The sequence below is a fragment of the Alnus glutinosa genome, chromosome 2, assembly GCF_958979055.1.
Source record: "Alnus glutinosa chromosome 2, dhAlnGlut1.1, whole genome shotgun sequence".
In the NCBI taxonomy this organism is placed as follows: Eukaryota; Viridiplantae; Streptophyta; class Magnoliopsida; order Fagales; family Betulaceae; genus Alnus; species Alnus glutinosa.
In genome coordinates, this window is record NC_084887.1 from 13,157,480 (window position 1) to 13,182,728 (window position 25,249).

The 25,249-nt window shown below is 36.0% G+C and overlaps 2 protein-coding genes across 2 annotated transcripts; one reads left to right on the top strand and one right to left on the bottom strand.

The window, feature by feature from the left end:
- The first annotated feature begins 230 nt into the window (after nt 1–230).
- Nucleotides 231–1,355, top strand: LOC133860298 (uncharacterized). Its single transcript, XM_062295932.1, has 2 exons — nt 231–541; nt 1,133–1,355. Exons 1-2 carry the CDS (start codon nt 231–233, stop codon nt 1,353–1,355), a joined length of 534 nt encoding a protein of 177 aa, XP_062151916.1.
- A 9,172-nt stretch (nt 1,356–10,527) lies between these two features.
- Nucleotides 10,528–17,800, bottom strand: LOC133861300 (ubiquitin-conjugating enzyme E2 36-like). Its single transcript, XM_062297053.1, has 8 exons — nt 17,640–17,800; nt 17,523–17,550; nt 15,886–15,972; nt 15,503–15,561; nt 11,543–11,584; nt 11,379–11,452; nt 11,019–11,116; nt 10,528–10,752 (listed from the first exon to the last, which is right to left on the bottom strand). Exons 1-8 carry the CDS (start codon nt 17,670–17,672, stop codon nt 10,715–10,717), a joined length of 459 nt encoding a protein of 152 aa, XP_062153037.1. The 5' UTR covers nt 17,673–17,800; the 3' UTR covers nt 10,528–10,714.
- Between the last annotated feature and the right edge of the window lie 7,449 nt (nt 17,801–25,249).

Consider the following 25,249-nt stretch of genomic DNA (forward strand, 5'->3'; position numbering starts at 1 on the left):
TGTCTATGGATGCATGTCATTTATTACTAGGCAGGCCTTTGCAGTATGATCGAGGCGTTGTCCATGATGGGCAGCGAAATACCTATAGTTTGAGCATCAAGGGAAAGAAGGTGGTGTTAGCACCTCGGCGAGGAGTCATCCCTATACCGGTGGCTAAGAAGGACATTAATCTATTGTCAATGTCTCGGTTCCTGGAGTAAATAGAAGAAGAGGGCGTTGTGTACGCCTTGATGACATGTGAAAACGGTTCCAAAATAGATGATGACGTGTCAGTGGAGTTACGAGAGGTGTTGCTTGAGTTTGCTGGTTTGATGCCAGAGGAACTACCCCTTGGTTTGCCACCCATGAGAGATATGCAGCACCACATCGACTTTATGCTAGGGTCAAGCTTGCCGAATAGACCAGCTTATTGCCTCAGTCTGAAGGAATCTGAAGAGTTGCAACGCCAAGTGACAAAGTTGCTGAAAAGAGGTTACATTCATGAGAGCATGAGTCCATGTGCAGTTCCCGTGCTCTTTGTTCTGAAGAAGGATGGATCGTGGTGCATGTGTGTTGATAGCAGAGCCATCAATCCTTATATATATATATATAATATGTGTGTGTGTGTGTGTGTGTGTGTGTCCAATGTTCAATATTATACAATTTATAGAAAAGCAACATTAATGCAATTGGAGTTTTGGACGCTAGTTCCAATAAGATTTTACTTGCATGTTGAATGATCAAGAACATGTTCTTGACGTTCTTGGTGTTCTTGATTAAACGTTCAGATCTTCTCTTTGATGAATGATTAGGACCGTGAGTGTGGACTTACAAACTATTCTCAAATCAATAGAATAGGTAGAAGTATAACCTTGAGAAAACCAAGTATTCTCACTTGAATATTTCTCACAATCCTTTTTGCACGTTCTTGTGTCTTTCACAAAAATATTTATGAAACTTGAGTCTCGCAATTTTTTAACTTATGAATTAAAGAATTCTATCAATCAACGAATTGGTGAATTATGTTTCACTATAGTCCTCTATATAGACTTAGATTTACAATCATGATTGGCTTAAGAGATTAACTGGAGTTGTAGAAGAACTAAGATTGGAGTCATGGATGAACTAAGACTCCTAAAATCCTATCCTATAGGGTGCACAGTCGAGGGGATAAAATTACTCCCTTTGTGTCACAGTTCTTTAGGAAGAAGAAGGGTAAAGTTGGGATCTTTGAATGGAAGAGCATGGAAGAGGATAGAGGCATAAGGGTGTTCTATTTCAAAGGACACGTGGCAGTAGATGAAGTGGTGTTAGTGAGGTGCATTCCAGCTGGGGCACTTTACAGGGGTTATGCGGTGCGTTTGGGGCTAGCCTAGGCCAACCGGTTATGCTAAATAAATGGGCTGTTATAGTGGTCTATTTAGCATGGGCTTTAGTTATCATTTAGGCTATTGGGCTTATTTGTAAAAGACTATATATATAAGGTCTCTACGGTTGTTAGAGGGTATCTTCTTGGCATTGATTGCTTTCTGTTTTGGAGGTTGGCTTCCTTGAATCAGCCATTACTGTTGCTCCCTTTATTCCTGCATTTTGCATTTATTGAAGCTACCAATATTTTCTTCATCCTATTCCCTAAATATCCAAACCATAAATTGTGTTGTTCCACTTTGCCCCTGCACCATATGGCCATGGAGGGAAAAATTATCGCCATGCGCTTAGGGCTAGGTTAAAACCCTAGCCCACTACTACTACACACTGTAATGTTCTAGTGAATTAATTAACTGGTAGTTAACTTCATGGTTCGTCTCCTAATCTTATTCTAAGAAGAACAAGACTACAAGGATTTCATCCTCTCCAAAGAGAGTATGGAATAGAAGACTTTCACTCAAAAGAATAAAGATAGCATTCTAAAATCCACAATCACCACTAGAATGGCTAGAGTAAACTAAAACATAATAATAATAATAATAATAATAATAATAATAATAATAATAATGTCAGCCAAAGCACTTAAAATACGGTCAAAAGGTTAGTCATCAAAATTGTTAGTATTTTATATTGGCTACATTCTAGATAACCAAAAACACTTTATGTAATGGTTGCGAATTAACAGGATGGTCGGGTATCAATTCAAAATCTTCATATAATCAGACAGTGTTCAAATCAAAGCATATTGACTGATCACAAGCTTCTAGAAGATGTCCATGAAGAGTCCTTGCAAATTCCAAGCCAAATCAACCAGCTCTTGTGCAATCGTCCGGACGAGCCTTTGAAGACGTCCGGACGCCCCGCAGTGTCCAGCAGATTATGTTGAAGACGTCCGGATGATAGAGCAACACCGTCCGGACGCTAGGTCAATCAGCATTCAACTCGGAGTTGGATTTCAAAAGTCGATATTGTTAGGGAGTCTCTGCAAGCTGTTCGGATGACATGGCAACATGTCTGGAAGCTGTCCAGCATTTCAGAATATTCCAGTGTTCCGTTCGAATGTAGAAAGGAGTTTTAGCGAGGACCGTCCGTACGCTCGGCCAAGCCATCCAGACGTGGACCTAATAAGGATAGAATTGCGCTGTTTCTGAAAGGATATCGCAGAAGACCATCCGGGCGTGGCTAACTTCCGTTCGGACACTCAACAGCCATAGCCCGAATCTCAGCAGTTTTAGGTTTCTTATAAGCCTATAAATAGAGGGCCCTAGGCTTGTAAATTGTATAGAATTCGGTATTGAATTCTCTTAGCTTTGAGGGGGTGTTTAGGGAGAATTAAAAATCTGCTAGCTCTCAAGCCGTTGCTGGTGTGTGCTCAATAGTTAGTGTGAAGTCTATCTTAGGGCTCGGCCTTAAGGTAAAGGAATCTATCAAAAACCCCTTCAGGTAGGAGATCTGGTTGGAAAGCGTTCACGATAGGCTTCGTATCAGAGTTAAATGTATGACTACTGCATAAGGGTATGTGAGTACGAGTGTCTTGTAACTAGCTTTGTTTTTAGATAGTGGAGTTCTTGGGTTTAGCTGCCCCGAAGTGGTTTTTCTCTTCATAAAGTTTCCACTTCGTAACAAATATCTTGTCTTATTTAAATTTCGCATTTAAGATATTTTGTTGCATACAAATACACACACTTGGTTAATTTAGAAGTCATTATTTATTTTCAAAAATGATACAGATTCGAAACAAAAAGATCTGAGAGTCACCAACAACAAGGGTCAAATCCACACTTAAGAAGATACAGCATAAAGTGATATCTATCATAGCACGGCGGGATTCACTAGGTTCTCTCCACATTTGCGCCAGCCAAATAGGATCTAACTACTCAAAAATGATCTTGAGCAGTCCCTCCAGCAGGACCACATGCTGCTCCGAACTCGTCATCACAAAAACTATCTATAAAACAATACATGTTTCATAGGTCGAAAGATGCAAGTGTAAGTCTATCACTTAGTGAGTAATAATATGCATGATACACATGTTATTATATGGTGAACTCAGTTTAAGTTTAAATCACATGCGAGTATTCTTTTCATTGTACAAGATGATGATGATATACATATAGTATATTGCAAATGATCTATAGTTCATGTTATAGTTCAATTCCAAATGATCTACCCAGGATATTAACCCCTTCCTAACAGTGTAATGTCTGAGACATTATTTAATGTTTAAAGTATACAAAATTAAGTGATTAAATGATTAGGATTAATAAGATGCCAAGAAAATACTTAGAAAACCTTAGAAGTTGAGTTTCTAGACATAGCGTCTGAACAGGCTTCAGAAGGGCTTTGGACGGGAGCCACAGAGAGCAAATGTTCTCTCTGGAGTATGCGTCTTGACGGCTACAACTCCCGTCCGGATGGCAGCCACAGAGAAGAAATTTTGCAGCATTTTGCATGCGTGTCTGGACCTTCACTTAACCTGTCTGGACAGCACCTGAGATAAATATGAGAATGAGTCTTTTTGGACTCATTTCTGCCGAATCACACCCCCAAACACGATTTTCTCTTAGGGTTTTCACCTAAAACCCTAGATCTACGAAGATCCAAGCTTCCAACCTCAAATCTAACCCTAGAAACGTGATCTACGAAGCTCGATCTACGTTTCTACCGATTGTTTTGAGGTAATTTCGTAAACTTTTATCTTTTGAAATTTTGGGCTAAATCTTGTGATGTTAGAGTTTAATCTTTGATGTTCTTTAGTATTTGTGTGTTTTGGACCTTCCAAAATATTCCCAAGCTTTAGGTAGCGTTTGAGTGAATTTTGGTGAGTTTTCCAAAACCCTAGATTATGAACATTTAGTTTAAATAGTATTTTATAAGTTTAATCCTAAGATATTCTTATGGGTTAATGTTATTATGATTATGTTAGTGCTTTATGTTTATGGGTTAATGTTTATTGTGATTAGGTTAGCAAAATAATGTGGTTGGACTAGTGTTTATTGTTTATGGGTAGTTGATTGGAAACCCTAGAAAATTCTATGGGATTTTCCATGGGTTAGCTCTTGAGTAACCTAAGAGCTAAGTGTTGGTTTAATATTAGAAAAATGCTAAGTGTAGTGCAATTTTTTTATTTACAGTGGCGCATTGCAAGGCACTATCTAGGAAACCTAGTTTGAGTTTAATATCCGCACAACCAAGGTGAGTATTATACTCACTGAGAAAATGATACTATTTCTATGTACTTTATAGAAACACAAATAATATATTGTTTTCTATACCGAACCGACATTATGTTAATTATCTGTTTTGGATGTTTTGAGTAGCTTTAATTAGCTTGAGATATATAAATGATCTTTATGAGAAACTAGAATTGATTGTGAAATATGACTTTTTTAGTGAGTTTTATTGCCTGCTGTTGTTGGGATAATTGAGAAATTGACATATTGCATTGTTTAGAATAATGTTTATCAAAGAGCATGATCATGACTTTGGGAGTAATACATATATATAGTTTTGAGTATAGAGCATTGTGTTCTAAAAGACCCTTGGGCTGGTGTTCCCATTGGCAAGTTGGAAGACCTTTAGGCCAGGGTTCCCATCGGCACTATTTGTGAAGACCCTTAGGCCTGCGTTTCCATTGGCACAACAACATTATGGTGATAAAGACTTGTGGGCCTACATTCCCTATGGCACAATATTGTGTTGTGTACATGAGCATAGCATTGTTTTATGATAATTGAATTGTTTTCATGATTATACATAGTAGTTTTCATGCCAGACGTATCTATATGCCTATGAGGCTAATGGGAACAACGCATATGTATACGTTTACGGCTAGATTGCTTAATTGTTTTAAAAGCATTGAGCTTTGAATGTACATGGATGTTCACATTGCTCAGGATTGGGAAATGCTAATGTCTTTGTATAGATAAGCAAACTGTCATTTGTTCTTCAACAGAGACGTGCTTGTATACTAGAGCTTCGCTCGAGTGTGTGCGTGATCGAACTGATGTAGCAAAAGCACTAAGCTTCAATGTACTTGGATATGGTGTTACCTATTTTTAGAAATGCTGATATCTTTGTATAGATAAGCAAGATGCCATTGTTTTCTTGCTTAAGGCCTATGTGTATGCGTGAACCCGTAATGGAGTAATCGCGTACATGTATGTCTGAGCTACCGATCATAAAAGTATTATTGTAGATGGGTTTATATGTAGATGTTTCCAAGGTGGGATGACTGGAACTTCTACATATGTTCACAGCTGCATAGTATGCTTTAATGTTTTCTTAAAAGTCGGTGTTTACTATATCAACTACATGTGTTTTTAAAATGATAAATGTTGTAAAAATGGGTAGCTAATATTGTAAATGTAAGACAAAGGAAAAGTTGGTTCTTTGTGAAAACTCAGTGATTTTTATACTATTGAGGTCTGGGTATATTATGTACTGAAACAATGAACTCATAATTTTCGCCTGTACGAATGTGGTCAACCCCACAACCGTGCATACATTGAAGCTTTGGCTGCAGGTTCCGTGAATGTAGATGATGACCGGTATGCTTAGTGTGGGATGCTATGATTTGAGCACTTCGTGACAGTCATATGTCACGGGTTCGAGGGTAGTCTGCATTTTGGTAGTATTTTGTATGGCTTGTGTATGATGCGACACTTGTATTTGGAGAACCATCCTTTTGTTATGTAATTAGAGTATTATTATGTTAAAGCCTTAAACAGATAGACTCATAATGGCTCTTTTATGTAAACAACAGGTGTGTGTGTGTGTATAGATGTGTTTCTGCTATTGATATGTATTCCACAATATATTGATTATGTTTTCCATTGCATAGATGTAACTCTGATTATTAGGTACATGTTATGGGGCATGTGCCATATGTTGGCTGAGCGACAAATAGTTGTGCCATTGTGATGATCCGTTTGTATGTTTTCGAAAAAAAGGGTGAGGGGGTCGTCATAGACAGGATTGGCACTGTCCTGAGGGACCTGTAATACAACACTAATGCCCCGAATATGTACGCATACCATCATATACTAGCAGCCCAACCGAGTTCGACCTCAGATGGTCCTAGCAAAGTCGTAACCGTGACCTCTATTCAGATGGCCCTAGCAAGGCTCATCATAACACATTATAAACTTTTGACCATAAAGAACAATCTAGATAATAGTGAACCCATGGCTCTTTTTTTGCACAAGATGGTGTAACATGTCATACGATGCAATTTAGTCTTCATCGTATTTTACATGCATGCTTTCATAATTTCATTATCTTGCGCCATTAATCACACAATTTCACAAAAAATAGAGCACAATAATAAAAATGACATTTCATGTGAGTTGTAAACATACATGTTTTGAAACAAAAAACATTCGTGCTATGCGGAAAAATAATAATAAGAAGTATCCATGTGAGTTTTTACTCACTTGTATCGCATGGCTCCTTCAACAAGTCTCCTTAAGGTTCCACAATCTCGAAATTTGAGAAAAACCTTTCATCAGCCTTAAACTTGAGCTAAAACAAGCCTTAATTCCTAAACAACTCAAAATAAGCTTTCTATTCGTTTGGCAATTGTTCGTCCAATGAATGGCGAACATTCGACTTAGACATCGTCATTCGTCTAGTGAAGGACGAGCGTTCAAGGCTCGGGCAAAATCCCAAATTCCAACCAAAAAGCCATAAAACTTATTCTAAACAAGTTTTAGGGTCTTAACATGATCTCTAACATAGTTTTAACCTCAATAACATCTCGATGCAGTACTAGGTACATTAAACCTCATTTAAACCACTAGTATATCGATAAACCAATATTAATGCTGAAACTAAGTAAGGATGTAAAACTAGTTAGAGATATTAACAAAACAGTAAGCAAGGTTACGAAAATTAACTAAGAGAGCTCCTTCTCTTTTTTCTCCAAAACACTGTCTCACTCTCCCTCAAGGATTTATTGACGAAATGGGCGAAAATGATACGAAAAGGGTGAAAATTATACGAAAAGGGCTAGGATAAGGGGTATTTATAGGAGAAGAAGTTGAAATGGATAAGAATCAAATGATTTGGCTTTTGGCGAACATTTACCAAGCGTAACGCGAACATTAATGTAAAATCTAGGGTTTGGCGATCGTTCGGCGTACTGCCGCGACTGAGATTTACTTTCTAACACACAATACAACACGCCAACGATCATTCGTGGAGGGGACCACGAAAATTCCTAGTGGGAACTGTGAACAATCCTGGTTCGTTCAACGAAAAAGTCAAAAGATTCAAATTTCCATAAGTAAGAGCTAATTATCTTTCGATAATTATCTGGGGCACTACATACACTCTTAAGCATGGGCTTGAGTTTTATCACTTAGGCCTAATGCTTCTTTAATTCCACTTAATTCTTTTGGAATAAATTCTAAGAGCTCAAAGCTCTTTAATTGCTTAAGCTCTTATAAAATAAATTCCTAAGCTCAATCATCTCTAAGTAATAAGTCACTTAGGAATCATACTCCTTTAGCCCATGTTTTATTAAATAAAACAATCCAAATAAATAAATGTATAACTAATGTCCAAATCAAATGGTCAATTTACATCACCTCAAAGGGGGGACCTATAGGAAAAATTACAAGTAGCTTCAATAGGTCTGTGACAGTATTACACGACACTTTTAATAACAATTGATTCCATTAAACAAATTTGATTGCACTCTAATATGTATTTTCAAATTAATAAATTAATCTACTTATTTATTATATATTAGCCCTCCATGGAATCAATCCATAGTTGAACCAAAATCAATACACTGTAACTTTGTTTACTACCTATTTTTCTTGATAACCTTATTTACTTACATGATATATCTTTTTTGTTCCCTATGAGATATCATCTCACCTTTCACAAAACAAAGTTTCAATAAATACTACTAAAACACTCAAATCTGAGCTTTAGGATATTGATTCACATTAAATTTACTTCAAGAAAAATATTCCTTACCACTTTGTTCTAGGACAAAGGATTTGGATTTGTTCTTGAAGAAGGTGTTCCTACAATATCCATGCGATCACCCAATGCACACATATGTTGACCATAGATTGATCTCACTCACATACATCAAAGTGACTTACATTTTACATCTTAGTTCACAATCTTCTTAGGATTTAGAGTAACTGTTATAAGTTGTCGTACACGTACATCATTCTTTATCATAGTGTTGAAAGAATGATTACTCACGTAGTCTGTTCGGTGCATGGTACTACCTTTCTCTTACACCAACATATTAACCTGAAGCCCTACCTGCTTCTCCTAATCAAGATAAATCGTTGAGGTTGACATGTTATAGTCTAGATAGATTTCTTAGTTCAATTTACGACTATGAACAATCTTTTATAAGTTACAGGACCCTATGACTATAATATTCTATGTGATAATCTCATTATTCACACTATAGTCAAATACAATTTAACTTAGGGACCTTATATGTATATAATATAAAAATATTGAAACATATATGTACATGTAAAATATTAACGTATATGTCCAATGTTCAATATCATACAATAATAGAAAAACATCATTAACACAATTGGAGATCTGGACACCAATCCCAACAGTTAAAAGGGTGCATGATGCTTCTGTACTAGCGCATACACCTAAATATTGACATTAATAAAGAATTTTCTTTTCTTCTCCCTTTCTAAGTGACTCTTCTTTCTTTGAAGGCTATATAAAATTAATGGAAAAGGATTCGTTCCATTTTATTTGAATATTTGTTTTATTATTTAAATTTAAAGTTAGTGTATTTAACCGTACATGATGTCAAATTATTTAACTTTTATAAAAGACGAACAAAAGTTGATAAGTGAAACCTTTCTAATATATATATCTATATATTTCCTGCAATTATTTTCCTAGGTCAATTACAATAACATTTCAATTGTGAACTGCTGGGAAATTTTATTTATTTATTTTTCAAATTGAAATGGAAAGGATCCTTCTCGGGTAACGGTGGACTTTTTCCCTTTTCCAATGTTTGGTTAAGAACATGGGAGTTTAAAGTGGCAACAAAGTAAAATAGAGAAGAGGAAGCATGGTTTTGATGGGATACGCTTTACAGCACTAGTAATAATAGGCGTGTTCCCTATAATAAAAAATACAAATATTTATAAGGAAAAATTTTAAGAAAATAGTTCGACCTCCCCCTTCTCCCAAAATTGGCAAGAGCAAGTGGCTCAACCGCCCTAAAGAACTTAGAGATAGTTGAGCCATCCCCTCTAGCCAATCTAGAGGTAGTCCGATCGGTCATAGATTTTATTTTATTTTCTAATTTTAATTTTATATTTATTGTTTTTTTTTAAAAAAAAAAATTATTATAAGGAACATGTCTTATTATTATTGGTGCCGTGTGGGTTCTAATAGTTTCTGTCAAAATTTTAAATGAAAATTTGCGAAGAATTATTTGCCATTTAGGCTTACCATGGAAAATTTTAAGCTATTTTTTTTAATCCTTATCTTATTGAGCTTATTGCAAAACAGGGACTGATTTTGCATTATTAAAAATGTAGAGAAGCACAACCCTAGCGCACAGAAAATATATATATATATATATATATATATATAAAACCTATCCAAAGAAGAAAACCACATTAAGAAATTTTTGAAATCCAAACATAAAGAGACAGGAACATATAGACTTTTAACTCAAGCAGGGTCCACTCGCAGTCTTCAAAGCTTTGAGCATTTGCATGCGCAGAGAATACAAATAACATTAATGAACCAAAATGTAACGCCCAACTATACTGGTCCAAATTTGATAGTTAGGTGCATCGTAGCATGGTCTATTTTCGATACTGGGGAGACTGGACCAGCCAGAGATTTGAAATTGAGACTTGCGTGAAATCCGGGTGTTCAAAATGAATCAGAAATAACCCACAAAATTTGCAGCAGCCATAAAACATTTTGAAATTCCCATGGTTAGAAATTAAGCGTTTAAGAAAGTCAAGTTGAAGTGGACAAAAAAATTGATATCAAACTTCAATATAATCATGCAAATCTTAGAGCTGGCTCTCAAAAAGAATAAAAAAGGCGGCCTTCAAAGACATTAATTAAGATAACTACTAGATGATTGAATTTCTTCACAAGATTCATCTTTCATTGATAAGTTCAGAAATCATTTGTTCATCCGGAAGATGACTTCAGTGAATTTGAAGTCCAAAAGATTCACAAATCATTTCTCCATTAATATTTTAAGACCAAAAGACAACAATTAAGTTTAACGTACATTTAAGAAATTCGTACAAGCATAAAACTCCCATCATCATGCACCACTTGCATATAAACGGGTCCATTCCTTTGCTGCAAGATTCCAATCAACAAGGGCAGTAATAAGTAACATGAATGAAAAACGTCTTGTAAATTCAACTGAAATCATTTTCATTACATTAGACAAGTTATATATTATGGTGAAAATAAGATACAATTTAGCTCTACATAATAAAACAACAAATAGTGATATAAGATAGATAATCTTAAAAACTAATCCACTATGGAACTATTCTAGGTCACATGCCTAGGATCTTGGTATAAGCTAACAGCAGAACTATAAATATCATTGAAATTACCTGTCTCAACAGCTTCAGCTTCGTCTGTCTTCCAATGCTTCGCAATGTTCTCAGAAAGAGGATCATCAGGGTTTGGAGCACTCAAAAGAGCCTGGATGCTGATCCATATAAAGCACACAATATTGTTAATAAAGTCAGTTCTCTTTGCTTAAAATATCATATCAAGACCCAAGATCAATATTTCTTATCTACCTTTGTCTTCTCACGACTTGGTTTACATTTCAGTAGGATTTTAAGTACTCATGATCCGAATATTACACTTTTTTTTTTACGTAGATATTTCCACATGTTTTAAATGAAGGAAAGCCACTTCCTAAGCATGGAGTTATGTATGCTTTTAATGTGGGAGGACCAGATCACCTCAGCAATACCGTTCGAATTTGGAGGGCTGGACTCCATTTGTCTTTAAGAATATCAAGGCATATCCTTCCAAGCTGCATAATAATACCCATTATATTCAGAAACAATAAACATCGGATTTCAAGCAAGGGAAAGGAGTGAAAGGGGGCAGATACTATACTTGCCTTATCAATATTAGGATGATATATTTTGGTCAGGAAGCGAACCTGTCATGGAAAAGCAGAGTCTATGAAAAAAAAAAAAAAGACCTCAAGGTTGAAAGCAACAATCCAACTACATATAAAGGATATGACATTGTTCAGAATTGCCAAGTTTCAACCGCAAAAACTGCCTACAGTGAAGGGACATATAGTTAAGAAGCACTTATGTTCCTCCTAAAGGATTTTCAAATATAATAAACTTTGTTACTATGGCTAAGAAAAGATCAGTTACGTATTCAACCATGTATTTGGTTCTACATATGCCAACAGAAGGATAAACAAACAGACTGCAAGATTAAAAGATGTGCTAATTTTTTCCACTTCTGCACAAAGAAAATAAACAAATCAAGTCTCTTCCAACTTAAATGAATCAATTGTTACATGAGTAAGATATAGAAAAGAACGGAAAGAGTTGAAACTAAGTGCCTAAATTAACAATCAGGACATCACAATCTTGAATAGCTAGCTCATCAGCAGAAAATTAATTTAACCTATTTAGCAAGGAATTAAATCAATTGATCTAGCACAAGGGAAAAGAGGCTAAATTGTAGCCGTTAGTTTATCACAAAGGAAAAGTTAATCAGTTGGTATAGATAAGGAACCTCCATCACTGTCATTCTAGACAATGAAGCAGATTTTGTGTTCACGACTGCATGTCTCATTTGATACAAAGCAGCTTCCTTTTCTAGAAAGTGAATTTGATATAACAACCTCTTTACTCTCATAGAGAACCTTTTCTACAATGATCTATCTAGCTACCCTGATCTCCTCACAATCCCTGTAATTATAGCTTCATTCAACACACTGTTTCTCCAGATCTCGTTCTTCAGTGAAAAAATTGAAGCCTATATGAAAATGCAAGATAATAACTTAATTTTACCATACACTGGTCAAAATAATAATAATAATAATAATAATAATAATAATAATAATTTTACCATACAGGCTTCAATTGTTTCATGTAGGTCATCACCTTATACTTTTTCTTTTTTTTTTGATAAGGCCTTATACTTTTTGTTAGAACAAGTACAAAATCAGGAGAGCCTTTTCCTGGCTGTTGAATGTAAGTTCAGACCATCAATTACGTAATATAAATAAAAAATGGAAACACATGGCTGAACTAGTATTTTATCAAAATGATTATATATGCTTGAAGAACAAATCGGCTGCATTAAACATATATGCTGAACTACGAGAATAGATTAGACTACCTAAAACTCAAATATCACTTTCATCAAAATGAACTTACAGATGTCAAATATCTCATTCCCATAAACTTCTTACTCCAATAGATGATCTGAAATTTTGATTTGCTCTTGTACATGCCATATATGGAAGGCCTAACCATACTAACTGTTTTGGTAACTTAACTTCTAACCACTTATCACTAGTCCAAAATTGCTCTAGGAATTTTATTGTCTATAGAGTACTTAGTGGCTAAATGTTAAATGAAATCTCAAAACTTTCTTAAGTGAAGGAATCCTCTGGAAATCAATGATGTCCAAAGATTTGTTTCACATTAATTTTATACCAGCAATACAATCAAATATCAATGGAAACATCTCAGTAGAATCTCTTCAAAAGCCAAACCAACTTATCTAAGAGATCCTCCAAATTCAATTCATGGTGGATAAACTGCCTCTTGACAATGATGCTGCACACAGAACCACCATTTCTGGTGTTTCTATGGCAAGTTGATCTTGTATGCAGCATGCTAAAGAACAGAGCTGCATACATATATCTAATATAGTAAAACTTACCAATTTTGTCTGTATTCAGAAATTATTCTAGGGCTTTCTCCTGTCAGATCATTTAAGCTCATTGAATACTCCATAATTTTGAAAACCTAATTTTTCTGTGAGGTTTATTTCATTATCAAAATATTTCTGAATGATTGGAAGAGATATCTTTTCTCATATCAGTACATACTGAGCTTAAGGCCAGAAATTGAAAAAATTGAAAAAAAAAAAACAAAAAAAAAATGTAGAAATTTTCCAATCTATAAAAACCAAATTGCTCTTGAAATTTAATTGTCTATTGAGTAGTTTATAGCCTAATGCAGTCCCAAAACCTCTTTTAGTGGTAAATAAGGAGCTTACTCTTAATTGAGTAGTTTATATCCAAAGATATGTTCGTATAAATTTCATATAAGCAATACTATCAAATATCAACTTACCTAAGGAGCTACTCCAAATTCAACTCATGGTGGCTAACTGCCTATTTAAACTGACGCTGCAGAAGAGATTGGTATGAGGAGGTTTGTGGTGGTGTTATTGTGGTGAAGTGGTGCTGTATGTGTAAGAAATGTGGGGAGTCTATTCACCATCTTCTCCTTTGTTGTGAGGTTGCAACAAAATTGTGAAATGTGCTTTTCCAATTGTTTGGTGTTGATTGGGCTATGCCTTGAAGGATGAGCGAGTTGTTAGGAAGTTGGAGGGTACAATTGGAAAACCTTAATGCTTTGAAAATATAGAGGTTGGCTCCTGTGTTTAATGTGGTGTCTTAGGAAAGAGCGGAACACAAGAAGCTTTGAAGATTGTAAAGAATGGATTGTTAGAGATGAAAAAGATGATGTTACAATCCCTTTGTACATGGAGAGTGGTTCTAAATTTTCCCAAGTTTTTGGAACATAGTTCTTCTTTTTCTATAATGTAGGGGGTTCTCTTGTATACTTCATGTGTAAGGGTTGTGCCCCTTTGCACTTTGAATTAATATATAAAAAATAAATAAATAAAAAAATTGACGCTGAAGAAAGAATCATTTCTGGTATATTTCTATGCCAACTTGACCTTGTAGTTCTTCATATTTTTAGTATTTTTATAATTCTAATATAATAAAAATAAGCAAGCACACTTGCCCATTTTTATTTACGATTTTTCTTTTTCATTCTCACTCGATTCATAAACTTCTCTCAACACAATTTGATTCTTTTTTCGACCCAACCCCGGAGAGGAGGGGCTATATGGGACATCTATCTATGGGGGCCTGCACTTTATTATAGGGAAAGGGGGGAAGGACGAACTTAATTCGGTAGCAGCGGGGTATGAGTCATTGGAATGCAGCATGCTAAAGAATGGGTGTGCATGAAACATATTTATCCATTGTGGTAAAGCTTAGCAAGTTTATCTCTGCACAGCAATTATTCCAAAGGTCTAGGGCTTTCTGATCTGTCAGATCCAATTAAGGTCTTGCATACTCAAATAGTTTTGAAATTCTAAATGTTCTGTAAGGTTATTTTCCATGAGCAAAACATATCAGAACTATTGGGTTAGACATCTTGTCTGACAACAAGACATTAATCCGGGTAATGAGACCAAAAATAAATTTTAGAAATTTAACCAATAGGATTTCAAAAAAATAAAAATTATCCAACCTAGATACTGTTATGCAATAACCAGAATGCCTAAACCAGAATACAAAATCATAGATTTAACATGCTGGCAGAAAGAAATTTGGCACAAGTTCAGCCCCGTCCAAAAGTTGATGCATACAAGAAAAAATAAAACCACGAGAAAGAAAAAAGTAGAGTCACGGAAATGTGGTCAAATAAACATCCGAATTTGACAGTGCAACTTGTTTGTATCAATTAGTTGCCTGGAAGTTACCATTAGACTTCAACTCCCTGAAAGAAAAACAATTAAAAGTACGACAACGAGGAGATCACAACCTAGACCTGCTTAACCATTCACAATGAGATAGGAGGAAATATAAGGAAAACTTTACAATCTAAGCCACTATAAAAATAATTATCGAATAATGTGAGCGACAGCAATTCTTCAGACAAGCAACCATCTGAAACAGCATATATGTATCTGACTCTCAGTTAAGATCAAACAGGCGAATGCCTTCATAATGAGAAAATGACAACTATAGAAGTTCAACAAGATAGCATTACATAGCATAAATAATATGCCTACATATTACCTTGGGAGCTGCCATTGGGTATTCTTCAGGAAGAAACAATTCTAACTTGAAAACTCCACCTAGATAAATATCAAAATAAAAGAGTTAACACCAAGCATAAATAGGTTAAAGGGGAAGTGATCTAAGAAACAAGGGATAACAAATGCTTTTATGAGGTTCCAAAAATTCCCATATAATCCATAAAACGTTTGCATGATACTATCAGTTGTATACAAGTCATTTGTGTACTTATCGCTCACAGTGTGAGAGACAATCACAAATATTCTCATCCAATGAAGCCACAAAGCAATCAATATTCAGAAGTGCCAATTAAGAAAATCCATAATATATATATATATATATAATGAAGTCAACCATAGAAACAATGTTAATTAGCTAATTACCTTCATAAGGTGATTGAGCTGGGCCAAGAATCATAACATTAAAATATCGCATGTTTTCCTCGGAAGGAGAAGCACTTATCCCAGGAGCTGTATACAAATTTCACAAAGCATACTTAATAAAATTCAGCTCTTCGATTAGAACAAGAATTTAATAAGGAGAATCTACAAGAACATAACCATCCAGATAAACAAAGAAGGCTTAATTGGTCCATTTCTAGCTTCTTGACATTGAGCCTACGTACCCTACATTGGCCAACCCATGAAGTGCAGTACTGCAATAAAGTTAACAATGGCTACTGAAAGCTAGGCCAAAGAAGGCTAACAGAGGTGCTGTCACTATGACCAATCGTAAAGGATTTTTTAGTCCCTTCAAAAAAAGTAAACCGTAGTAGCCTATGAGAGAACATTGTTTCAACATTCAAATATAGTGCTACCCAAATCTATTCAGTTTTATGAATTGCTAACTGAAAAAATGATGTACTGATATGACACACATGATCTTTTAGGCGACTAAGATACTGTGACCCCAACACAAGCTAAAGTAAGCTTGCATTAGTCTAGGTTATCCTATTCCATACTAGCGCATGAAGCTGTTTGTTTTTTATTTGCTCTCCATATTTAAACTAATATGGTTCAATTTGAGTGTACTATACAACATTGAAAGAGACAAATAGAGAGGTAGTAAAACCAAAACATATTTTGGGCACACCAGGTCCAAGGTGGATACGCTGAAGATCTAGTCTTATGCCTAAGTTATTGTATGCTGACACTGACAATTCCTGTTCCTTTTATTTCCAAACTTAGTCTGGTTAGCCATGCAAGAAAACACTGTAGTATGGAGTAAAGAGTTCCACTTGGCGCCTTCCATGATTAAGAGCGGTGCTTGTATGCAGGGCTATGCTATCCCAAAACAGGTTAGAAACATGTGTTCATGGTTTTTGATCACAATTATGTGTAGGAACAAAATGCAAAAATTTACTCCACCCTGAAAAGGATCTTCCCAAATCCTATCCTCAATATACTCCTTCCGCATTTCTCCCTCTCACCATCCTCTTAACAATCTCAGAGCACCAGGAGACAAACATCTTCTAATAATCTCAGGGTTCAAATTTCGAATCAAGGGAAGGGAAAACACGACCCATAACTGGAAATCAACTTCTTCCAAACCAGCTCTTGTAGTTTTTTGTTTATCAATCAAAATATCATAGACGAAAAGAATTGCCGTGTACTTTCTTCGCTCTCGAGAGTAAATGGAAATGATTTTAGTCTTTAAGAAGTAAAAGAAATATCCTCAAAGGGCAAAGCAAAAAAAATCCTTTTTTAGGGGTAAGTAATTGTATTGTATAAAATTGGAGAAAAAAAAAATAAAAAATTCACAAAAGCACGGTGTATCCCAAGCAAAAGAAACAAAACCCAAATGTTCAAGGCTATTCGTAATTTCCATAGCATCGAAGAATAAACCTAACTACCACTAACATTAAGCAAACCCACCGACAAAAGTTGGAGGATTTCAGGTTCTTAATAACTCAAAACGCATAATTAAGCATAAGTAAATTAAAATCGACAAAGTTATCCGCAACATAATAAACACATAAATATATTTACAAATAGAGAGAGCGAGAGAGAGAGAGAGACACCTGGTTCACTGAGAAGCCGCTGGGTTTCCTGTTCATTTACAGAGTCATATATAACCAAAAATAAACCCACAACGATACGAGAGAGAGAGAGAGAGAGGTAAAGATCGGAAGGTGAACCTTGATAATTCTTCGGGGAAGAGTGTTCGCCATTGATTCTTTCGAAGATTGAAGCTGAAAACAGAGAAGGAGAAACGCAGAAGATGGTTTGTATGGAACGGTAGAAAAAGTTAAAAGCCTCTAAATTTTAATATTTCTTTCTTCTTCTTCTTCTGGTTCTTCTGACTCCACGGGCTATTATTTGTTTAATTATTTTGTTGGGAAGTGCGTGCTTTGTTTGCTGGGTAGCTATTTGTTGTCACTGACCAATGAAGTATGGGTTGAAGCATGTGAAAATGAATTACATTATTTTATATGTATTTTTTTAAAATAAAAAAAATTGCAAAATCAATTATTGTGATTTCACCAAATTATAATTAGCTTTATGGGTTATAAAAATTTCCTGACATCTCCCTATGTAAAATAAATAAATAAATAGATCCGTATAATCAACTTTCGTTTAAATTTTTTACAAAAACAGCCAAATATCATGTCAGTCTCAATTATATTATGACATGTGTCACTTACAAATAAAAAAATATATAAAAATTAAAAAAAAAAAAATTGAGAGCGTGGTCGTGCCACCATTTTGCCAAATGGGGAGAAGCCGAACCACCCCATGGCCGATAAGGTGGTTCAATTGCGGCTAAATTTGTTCAGAGAGAGTGGTCGAACCACCTTCTAAAAAAAAATTCTTTTTTTTTTTTCTTATATATATATATATATATATATATATATATATATATATATATATATATATATATATATATATTTTTATTGTGGGTGACACTAGGATTGTACATGCCAATACATTTATTGACAATAATCGTATCTGCATTCACATTTTGCAGTTATCATTTTTAGGTAACCGCATCCGCATCATACGGTTTCTAACTGTTATTCGTGTGGTTATTGAATGCTATCCATTTATCAGGTAATTGGCATTTTTAGGCCTATTTTAAATGATTTTGAAAATGTTTTGGGTTTTTTTTTTTTTTTTTTTTTTTTTTTTTTTTTTTTGTGTTTTGGGCCTGTGTTTAGTATTTTTTTTTTAAAAAAAACGATTTTGAAAATGTTTTGGGCCTTTTTAGGCCTGTTCACAAGAGATAACCTATACAAGTTGAAGTTTAAACATTTACGTTTGAATCTAGATAACATTGATTCTTATATATTCAGTTAGATAGCTTTATCTTTATCGATATCTGATGGTTGATGAGTATTTGAATTCATTTGTTGAATATCCTTGACACGCCCCCTCAAGAAGCGTCCTTATTCGGTCATGTTGTGAACAAGAATAGACTTGCAATTGATCCAACAAAGGTAAAGGTTGTTGTTGAGTGGGAACGACCGACGAATGTTCAGGAGATCTGTAGTTTCTTGGGTTTAGCTAGTTACTACCGAAAATTTATTGAGGGATTCTTCGCATTGTCAAGGCCACTAACTGCTCTCACAAGGAAGAATGCCCAATATGAATGGAGCGAGGAATTTGAAGCTAGTTTCCAAGAGCTCAAGCAAACACTTGTGACTGCACTTGTGCTTACACTACCCATGGAATCTGTTGGTATGTGGTTTATATAGATGCATCATGGAAGGGATTGGGATGTGTGCTTATGCAGCAATGCAAGGTTATGCCTTATGCCTCAAGGCAACTGAAGGATCATGAAAAGAACTACCACACTCATGATTTGAAACTGGTAGCTATTGTGTATGCCTTGAAGATATAGAGGCACTACCTCTATGGTGAAGAGTGCAAAATCCATAGTGATCACTAGAGTCTCAAGTACATTTTCACACAAAGAGAGTTAAACATGAGGCAACACAGATGGCTTGAAGTGCTGAAAGATTATGGCAACAAGATGTTCTACCATCCTGCTAAAGCCAATGTAGTGGCTGATGTACTAAGCAAAAAGTCTCATGATGGTGAGATCAACCCTGAAATGCTTATGGAGCAACTAGCGCAACAGTTTGTGATTGTGCAGATTGACGAAGTGCTAACTGATGGGCCACCAATCATGGCAACCCTTGTTGTGAAGCCACTATGTGTGGAATGAATCAGACAAGCGCAAGAGAATGATCTTGAGTTGCAAAATCTTGTTGATAGCGTCAGGCATGGAGAAGCATCTAGGTTCTATCTACCAGAAGGAGGAATGTTGAAGACTAGGAGTGGGAAAACAGTTATTCCCAATGATGTTAAGTTTATAAGGGAAATTCTTGATGAAGCTATGATGTGGTCTTTTGTTTACCAAAATATATCAATAATAAAATTACCACTCGCAATAGTACGAATCCTTATAGGATAGGGCTATATTGAGGGTGTCGAACCTCAAGGACTGTAGGGGTATTATTATCAAGCTTTTTGAGATTAAATATAATTTAATTAAAAAGACATTTGATTTTTGTCTTCTAAAAATAAATGCATAAAAATAAAAGACATAAATTTAAAGAGAGTAGGGATGAGATAAAGAATAGATGATTGATTTCACCACTCACTGCATAACAATGGTCAATCATACATTAACAAAGAAAATTCATACTATGCAAGATATAGGGCTCGTCTCACTCAAGTAGTCTAGAAATTACCTCTAAAGAATAAGTATAATCCATCTTCGGTTGGCACGGACCATCCACCTAACCGCTAAGATGCGGTACGACTCGTCTTCCCTAAGTATGGACTAGCTACATCTTTAATAGGATATACACACAATCAATGGAATAGTATAACCCATCTTCGATTGGTTCAGACTGTCTACCTAACTTACACTAAACTAGGGTGTAGTACAATCCGTTTTTCCTAGGCATGGCCTATCTAACCCTCTTGTTCATATGTCAATTAAAACCGTTGTATAACAATCATTCACATAATCACAGAAAATATGAAGGATTGAGTTCAATCAATATAAAAGACTTTCTAAGACAAGATAAGAAATTCATAATGATTGAATATAAACATTAAGATCAATTCTCACAGTTATACAACCATCATGCATATAGAAAATACCAAATTAAAATACAATCAAACCATTGTTACTTGGAAAGGGCTACATCAACACCCTATTAGGAATTTAGCCGCTCATCATGGTGCTGGGATGGCTTCTACTATGTTATTCTCCTCTTCAACTTGTCAAGCATCCAAGAATAATTTCCTGTCTAAAGCTAAGCACAAGCACAAGCACAAGCACTAGTACACCTTCTCTTGAAGCTTAGGGGTTTATTTACAGAGACTAGGAGAGGTCTAGAAGCTCTTGGAATTCCAAAAAAATCGTCTCTTGAGTCTTCTTGTCCAAGTATGAGATTGAAACTTCAATCCAAGTAAGAAAAGGATTCCAAATTCGTCCAGAATTGCTGTATTTTATTATAGGGAAATTGTGGCATAGTAAACGTTCGAATTAGGGAAAAACTATTTCTGACATATTTGTTTCGTTTTTTATTATCTTTCCAACACCACCAATTTCATTGCAATCCAATATCTTAGCCAAAAGTTATGATCAAAACACTAAGACATGTGCAGAATCCAAATTTGAACCCAATCCAATTTTGACTCTTAGTGAAAAAATTTCGATTTAATCCTTCACTTGATTTGATTAAACTTAACCACATCATATAGGTCTTCAATTATGATTGGTTAAGCTTAAACTTATCTTCTAGGTCTTCTCAAAGTGTGCTTTAAGCCCAAAATTAATGAAATTAATTGCATCTTTATTTAAAACCCAAAAATATTAAAACAACACAAAATCAAACAAATAACAATGCTAATGAATTAACATATACAAGTTAAGGGGCTTGAATGTACGACATTCAACGCTTATCAAGCTAATCAGACATGGTACATTGTTCATCCCGGCAATAATAAAATGTGTTAGTTTGTATTGGTTGCATTCTGTTTGACAAAATCATTATCTCGTAAAGTTGCTGTTTTAATCAGGGATGCCTTATATTTCAGAGTCTTCATTATGGAAAAGTTGTTCAAGATGTTCAATGACTATTTTGTGCAAATTCCAACTCAGAAAAGTCGGATCCCAAGTTTCCATCCGAACGGCCTAGTCATGCGTCCGGACGCCCATCAGTGTCAAGAAGTCTAATAGTTCAAGGTTGCATCCTTCCGGATGTCATGGCAACACATCCTAATGCACTTTAGGGTTCGAGAAGAATTAGGTTTTCCTTCACAGAAACGAATATGGGAAGACAGCTGCATCCGTCCGGAAAATAGGGTAACATCGTTCGGATGAGGTCCTTAATAAGGCAACATGGAGAAGAATTGCAACCGTCCGGACGTCAGGGCAACACCGTCCGGACATGATCCTTATTATGGAAATTACATACAGCAGAGTTGCAACCGTCAGGATGCTAGGGCAACACCGTCCGGACGCGGCCTTAATATGGAGAGCGTGAAGCGCGTTATGGAAAGGCAGTTGCACAATTATTTGTCCGGATGGCCTTAGCTTACGTTCGGACGCGGCCTAGAGAAATCCAATTCAAAGTTGATTTAGGTCTTCTATAGCCTATAAATAAAGACCTTTAGTCATGTATTATACACAGAATTCGGTATTCAATTCTTTATAGCTTAGAGAGGGAGTTTAGGGAGAAATTGTGAAGATCCGCTAGCTCTCAAGCTGTTGCCGTTGTGCTGTTGCTATGCTCGTGTTTGAAGTCTATCTTAGGGAGGAGCCCTAAGGTAAAGGAATCCATAGAAGACCCCTTCAAGTAGGTGACTTGATTGGGAGGCGTTCACGTTGGGTTACGTGTTAGAGTGTAAGATACAATCGCTGCATTAGGTATGTGAGTGTTACTGTCTTTGTACTAGCTTTGTTTTCTGATAGTGAATTTCTTGGATTTGGCTGCCTCGGGGTGGTTTTTCTCTTAATTAAGTTTTCACTTCGTCAACAAAATATCTATCTCTTTTAATTCCGCACTTTTGATATTTTGTTACACGTTGCACACACACACGGTAAATTAGAAGTCAATTTAATTTTCAATTGGTATCAAAGCTTGGTACACTCTATTTAGATTTATTTCTTGAGTGTAATCCTTTTGACTTCTATTTTTTTGGCTATGTCTCAAAATTTTAATTCTTTGATGGCACGAACTATGGCTATTGGAAAGCTTGTATGCGTTTTTTTTTTTTTTTTTTTTTTTTTTTTTTTTTTTAAATCATTGATGTTTGGCAGATTGTTGAATCTGGTTGGATTCAGCCAAAGGATACAACTATTGAACTAGTTCATCAAAAAAATGCATGACTTGCTAACGATAAAGCCCTCCATGCTCTATGTCAAGCTCTTTCACTGTCTGAATTCGCAAGATTTCAAACTGTGAAACCGCTCTAGAAGCATGGCAAATTTTAGAAACAACATATGAGGGCACAAAACTTGTTAAATCCGCTAAGTTTCAAATGTTGATTTCTAGATTTGAAGGAATTAAGATGCTTGAAGAAGAGACATTTAAAGAGTTTTACACTAAGATCAGCGACCTAAGAAACTCGATTGTGAGTCACGAGAAGTCAGTCTCGGATGTAAAACTCATCCGAAAAATTCTAAGATCTTTGCCGAAGCGTTTCAGTATAAAGATGACTATCCTTGAAGAAAGCAAGGATCTAGAAGAGATGAAGATTGAAGAGTTGATGGGATCTCTTCAAACCTATAAGTATTCGCTGCCTCCAGTCAAGAAGGCAAAGACTATTGCCCTCAAGGCATCTAAGAAGAAGGCCAGAGTCTCATCTGAGGAAGACTCTGATAATGAAGAAGATGCAGTGGCAATGCTGGTCAAGAACTTGGGGAGACTAATGAAGAATGAGAAATTCAAGAAGAAGTTCATTGAAAGACTAAAGAAGGCCCTTAGAGAATCTAAGCCTGAAGAAGCTGAGAAGGACCTGAGAGGTCCTAGGTGTTTTGAATGCTCAGGCTTTGGGCATATTCGGGCTGACTATGGGAATCTCAAGCAGGGTAAATGGAAGGCCTACAATGCGACTCTTTGTGATGAGCCAGAAGAAGAAGAAACTCCTGCTAAAGATCAGAAATTTCTAGCCTTTGTGGCTATACATGAAGACTATAAGGATTCTCAATCCTACTACTCTAAGCACAGTGATGAAGACGGGGAGGAACTCAAAGAGGCCTATAAAGTCTTCTATGTAGAGTTCTTGAAGTTGAGGGAGACTCGCAAGCAGCACATCCATGAGCTAAATAGTATGTGGACAGAGAAGAGTTCCTTGCTGCTCAAAATTCAAGACCTAGAGGAGAGGCTATTGGAGACATAGCTACAGTTGGAGAGGGTCACTGAATAGAAGCTTACCTACATGCTATTTATTTAGAAGAGCCCAACTGATAAAACAAGACTCGGGTATGTAGTTTCTTCCTCTGATATCCCTTCTACTTCTAAGACTGTATTTGTCAAGCCCATAGTCCCTGAGCCTCCATTTGTCTGCATGGATAAAGGAAAGGAAGTAATTGGTGGGGATGTTCCGGCTAGTGCATAGGCCACTCAGAAGCCTCCTACCATTAGATGGCCTTCTATATGCCATCACTGTGGTTTAAGTGGTCACATCCGAATCCATTGCTCACTTCTCAAAGCTCAGAGATCAAAGGTCAAGAAGGAGTTGCCAAGACAAGCTACATTCGGCACTAGACCTCTGGCCGGCATCAGGCTCTATGTCATCAGGCCTCACGGCATCAGGCTCCTTAGCATCAGTGGCAACAACAGCGATTTGTTCTTGCCAATCAGAATGGCAAGCCCAAAACAAACAAATCAAGGCACTACATGAAGAAGCCATAGAAGACTAAAAGTGACCAATTTTATAAGGAGCTGCCTATGTTGATGCAGAGCATGATAAGGTGGATGGACCATCAGATGAAGGTCTATCAACAACCACCACTGGCAAGGCAAGTATGGGTTAGAGAGGATGAAGCCATTCACCCCATAAGGGGGAGTGGACTCACCTAGATGGTGAGGGTACACATGCTTAGGGTTTGGTTCCTAATCCTAGAGCATCAAGTTTGATTGCACTGCTTTGTTTTCTCCATGACATATTTTGTTTGCCTTGCAATCTAGGAACCAGTGTTGTCTTATCCCCATTGTTTTCTCATGTTGTCTTGAGAAACTTTTGTAGGTACTATTTGGGGATAACAGAAAAAGCACGTTGGGCGCTGGCTTTTCTGTCTTGGTAATTCTGAACCTTTCTCCTTGAGAACAGGTTTGATCTTGCCACACATGCTAGGTTTAGTTTTGTTTCTTTACCGTTGAAACTTGTTTTTATTGTTTTTATTGGGGAGTAAGGTTGCAGGTTGTTCCTTTTAAGTTTTTCAGCCATCTCATTTTTTTTATCTGATATCTCAGTTCATTGTGCTTTGATGGATTATGCTTACATATGTTTGAGATCATAAGTCTGAGATTTGCTCAGTTTTCCTACTGCCTATTTATGCTAGATAGTTGCTTTTCTCACGCAATGATAAATTGTGCACTGTCCAAGGCTCCCCTAAGGTACATTTTTTTTTTTTCTCTCTGACTTTTAACTTCTAAAAATTCTAATGAGAGAGTTTTTTTATGCTAAGATGGTCAAATTGACCAACTCTCAGGTTGAACCTAAAACCTATAAATTCTAGTATTCTTTCTAGTTTGCAGCACCAAGTGATAAAAAACATTTA

Excerpts from the sequence above, each read along its gene's own strand:
- LOC133860298 (XM_062295932.1), top strand. The coding sequence starts at position 231 with ATGACATGTGAAAACGGTTCCAAAATAGATGATGACGTGTCAGTGGAG. Across the intron at positions 542-1,132 it reads CTGAAGAAGGATGGATCGTG|GGTGCACAGTCGAGGGGATA; the intron begins GTGCATGTGTGT and ends CCTATCCTATAG.
- LOC133861300 (XM_062297053.1), bottom strand. The coding sequence starts at position 17,672 with ATGGCGAACACTCTTCCCCGAAGAATTATCAAG. Across the intron at positions 15,562-15,885 it reads AGCTCAATCACCTTATGAAG|GTGGAGTTTTCAAGTTAGAA; the intron begins GTAATTAGCTAA and ends ATATTTATCTAG. Across the intron at positions 11,585-15,502 it reads ACCCAATGGCAGCTCCCAAG|GTTCGCTTCCTGACCAAAAT; the intron begins GTAATATGTAGG and ends TTTCCATGACAG.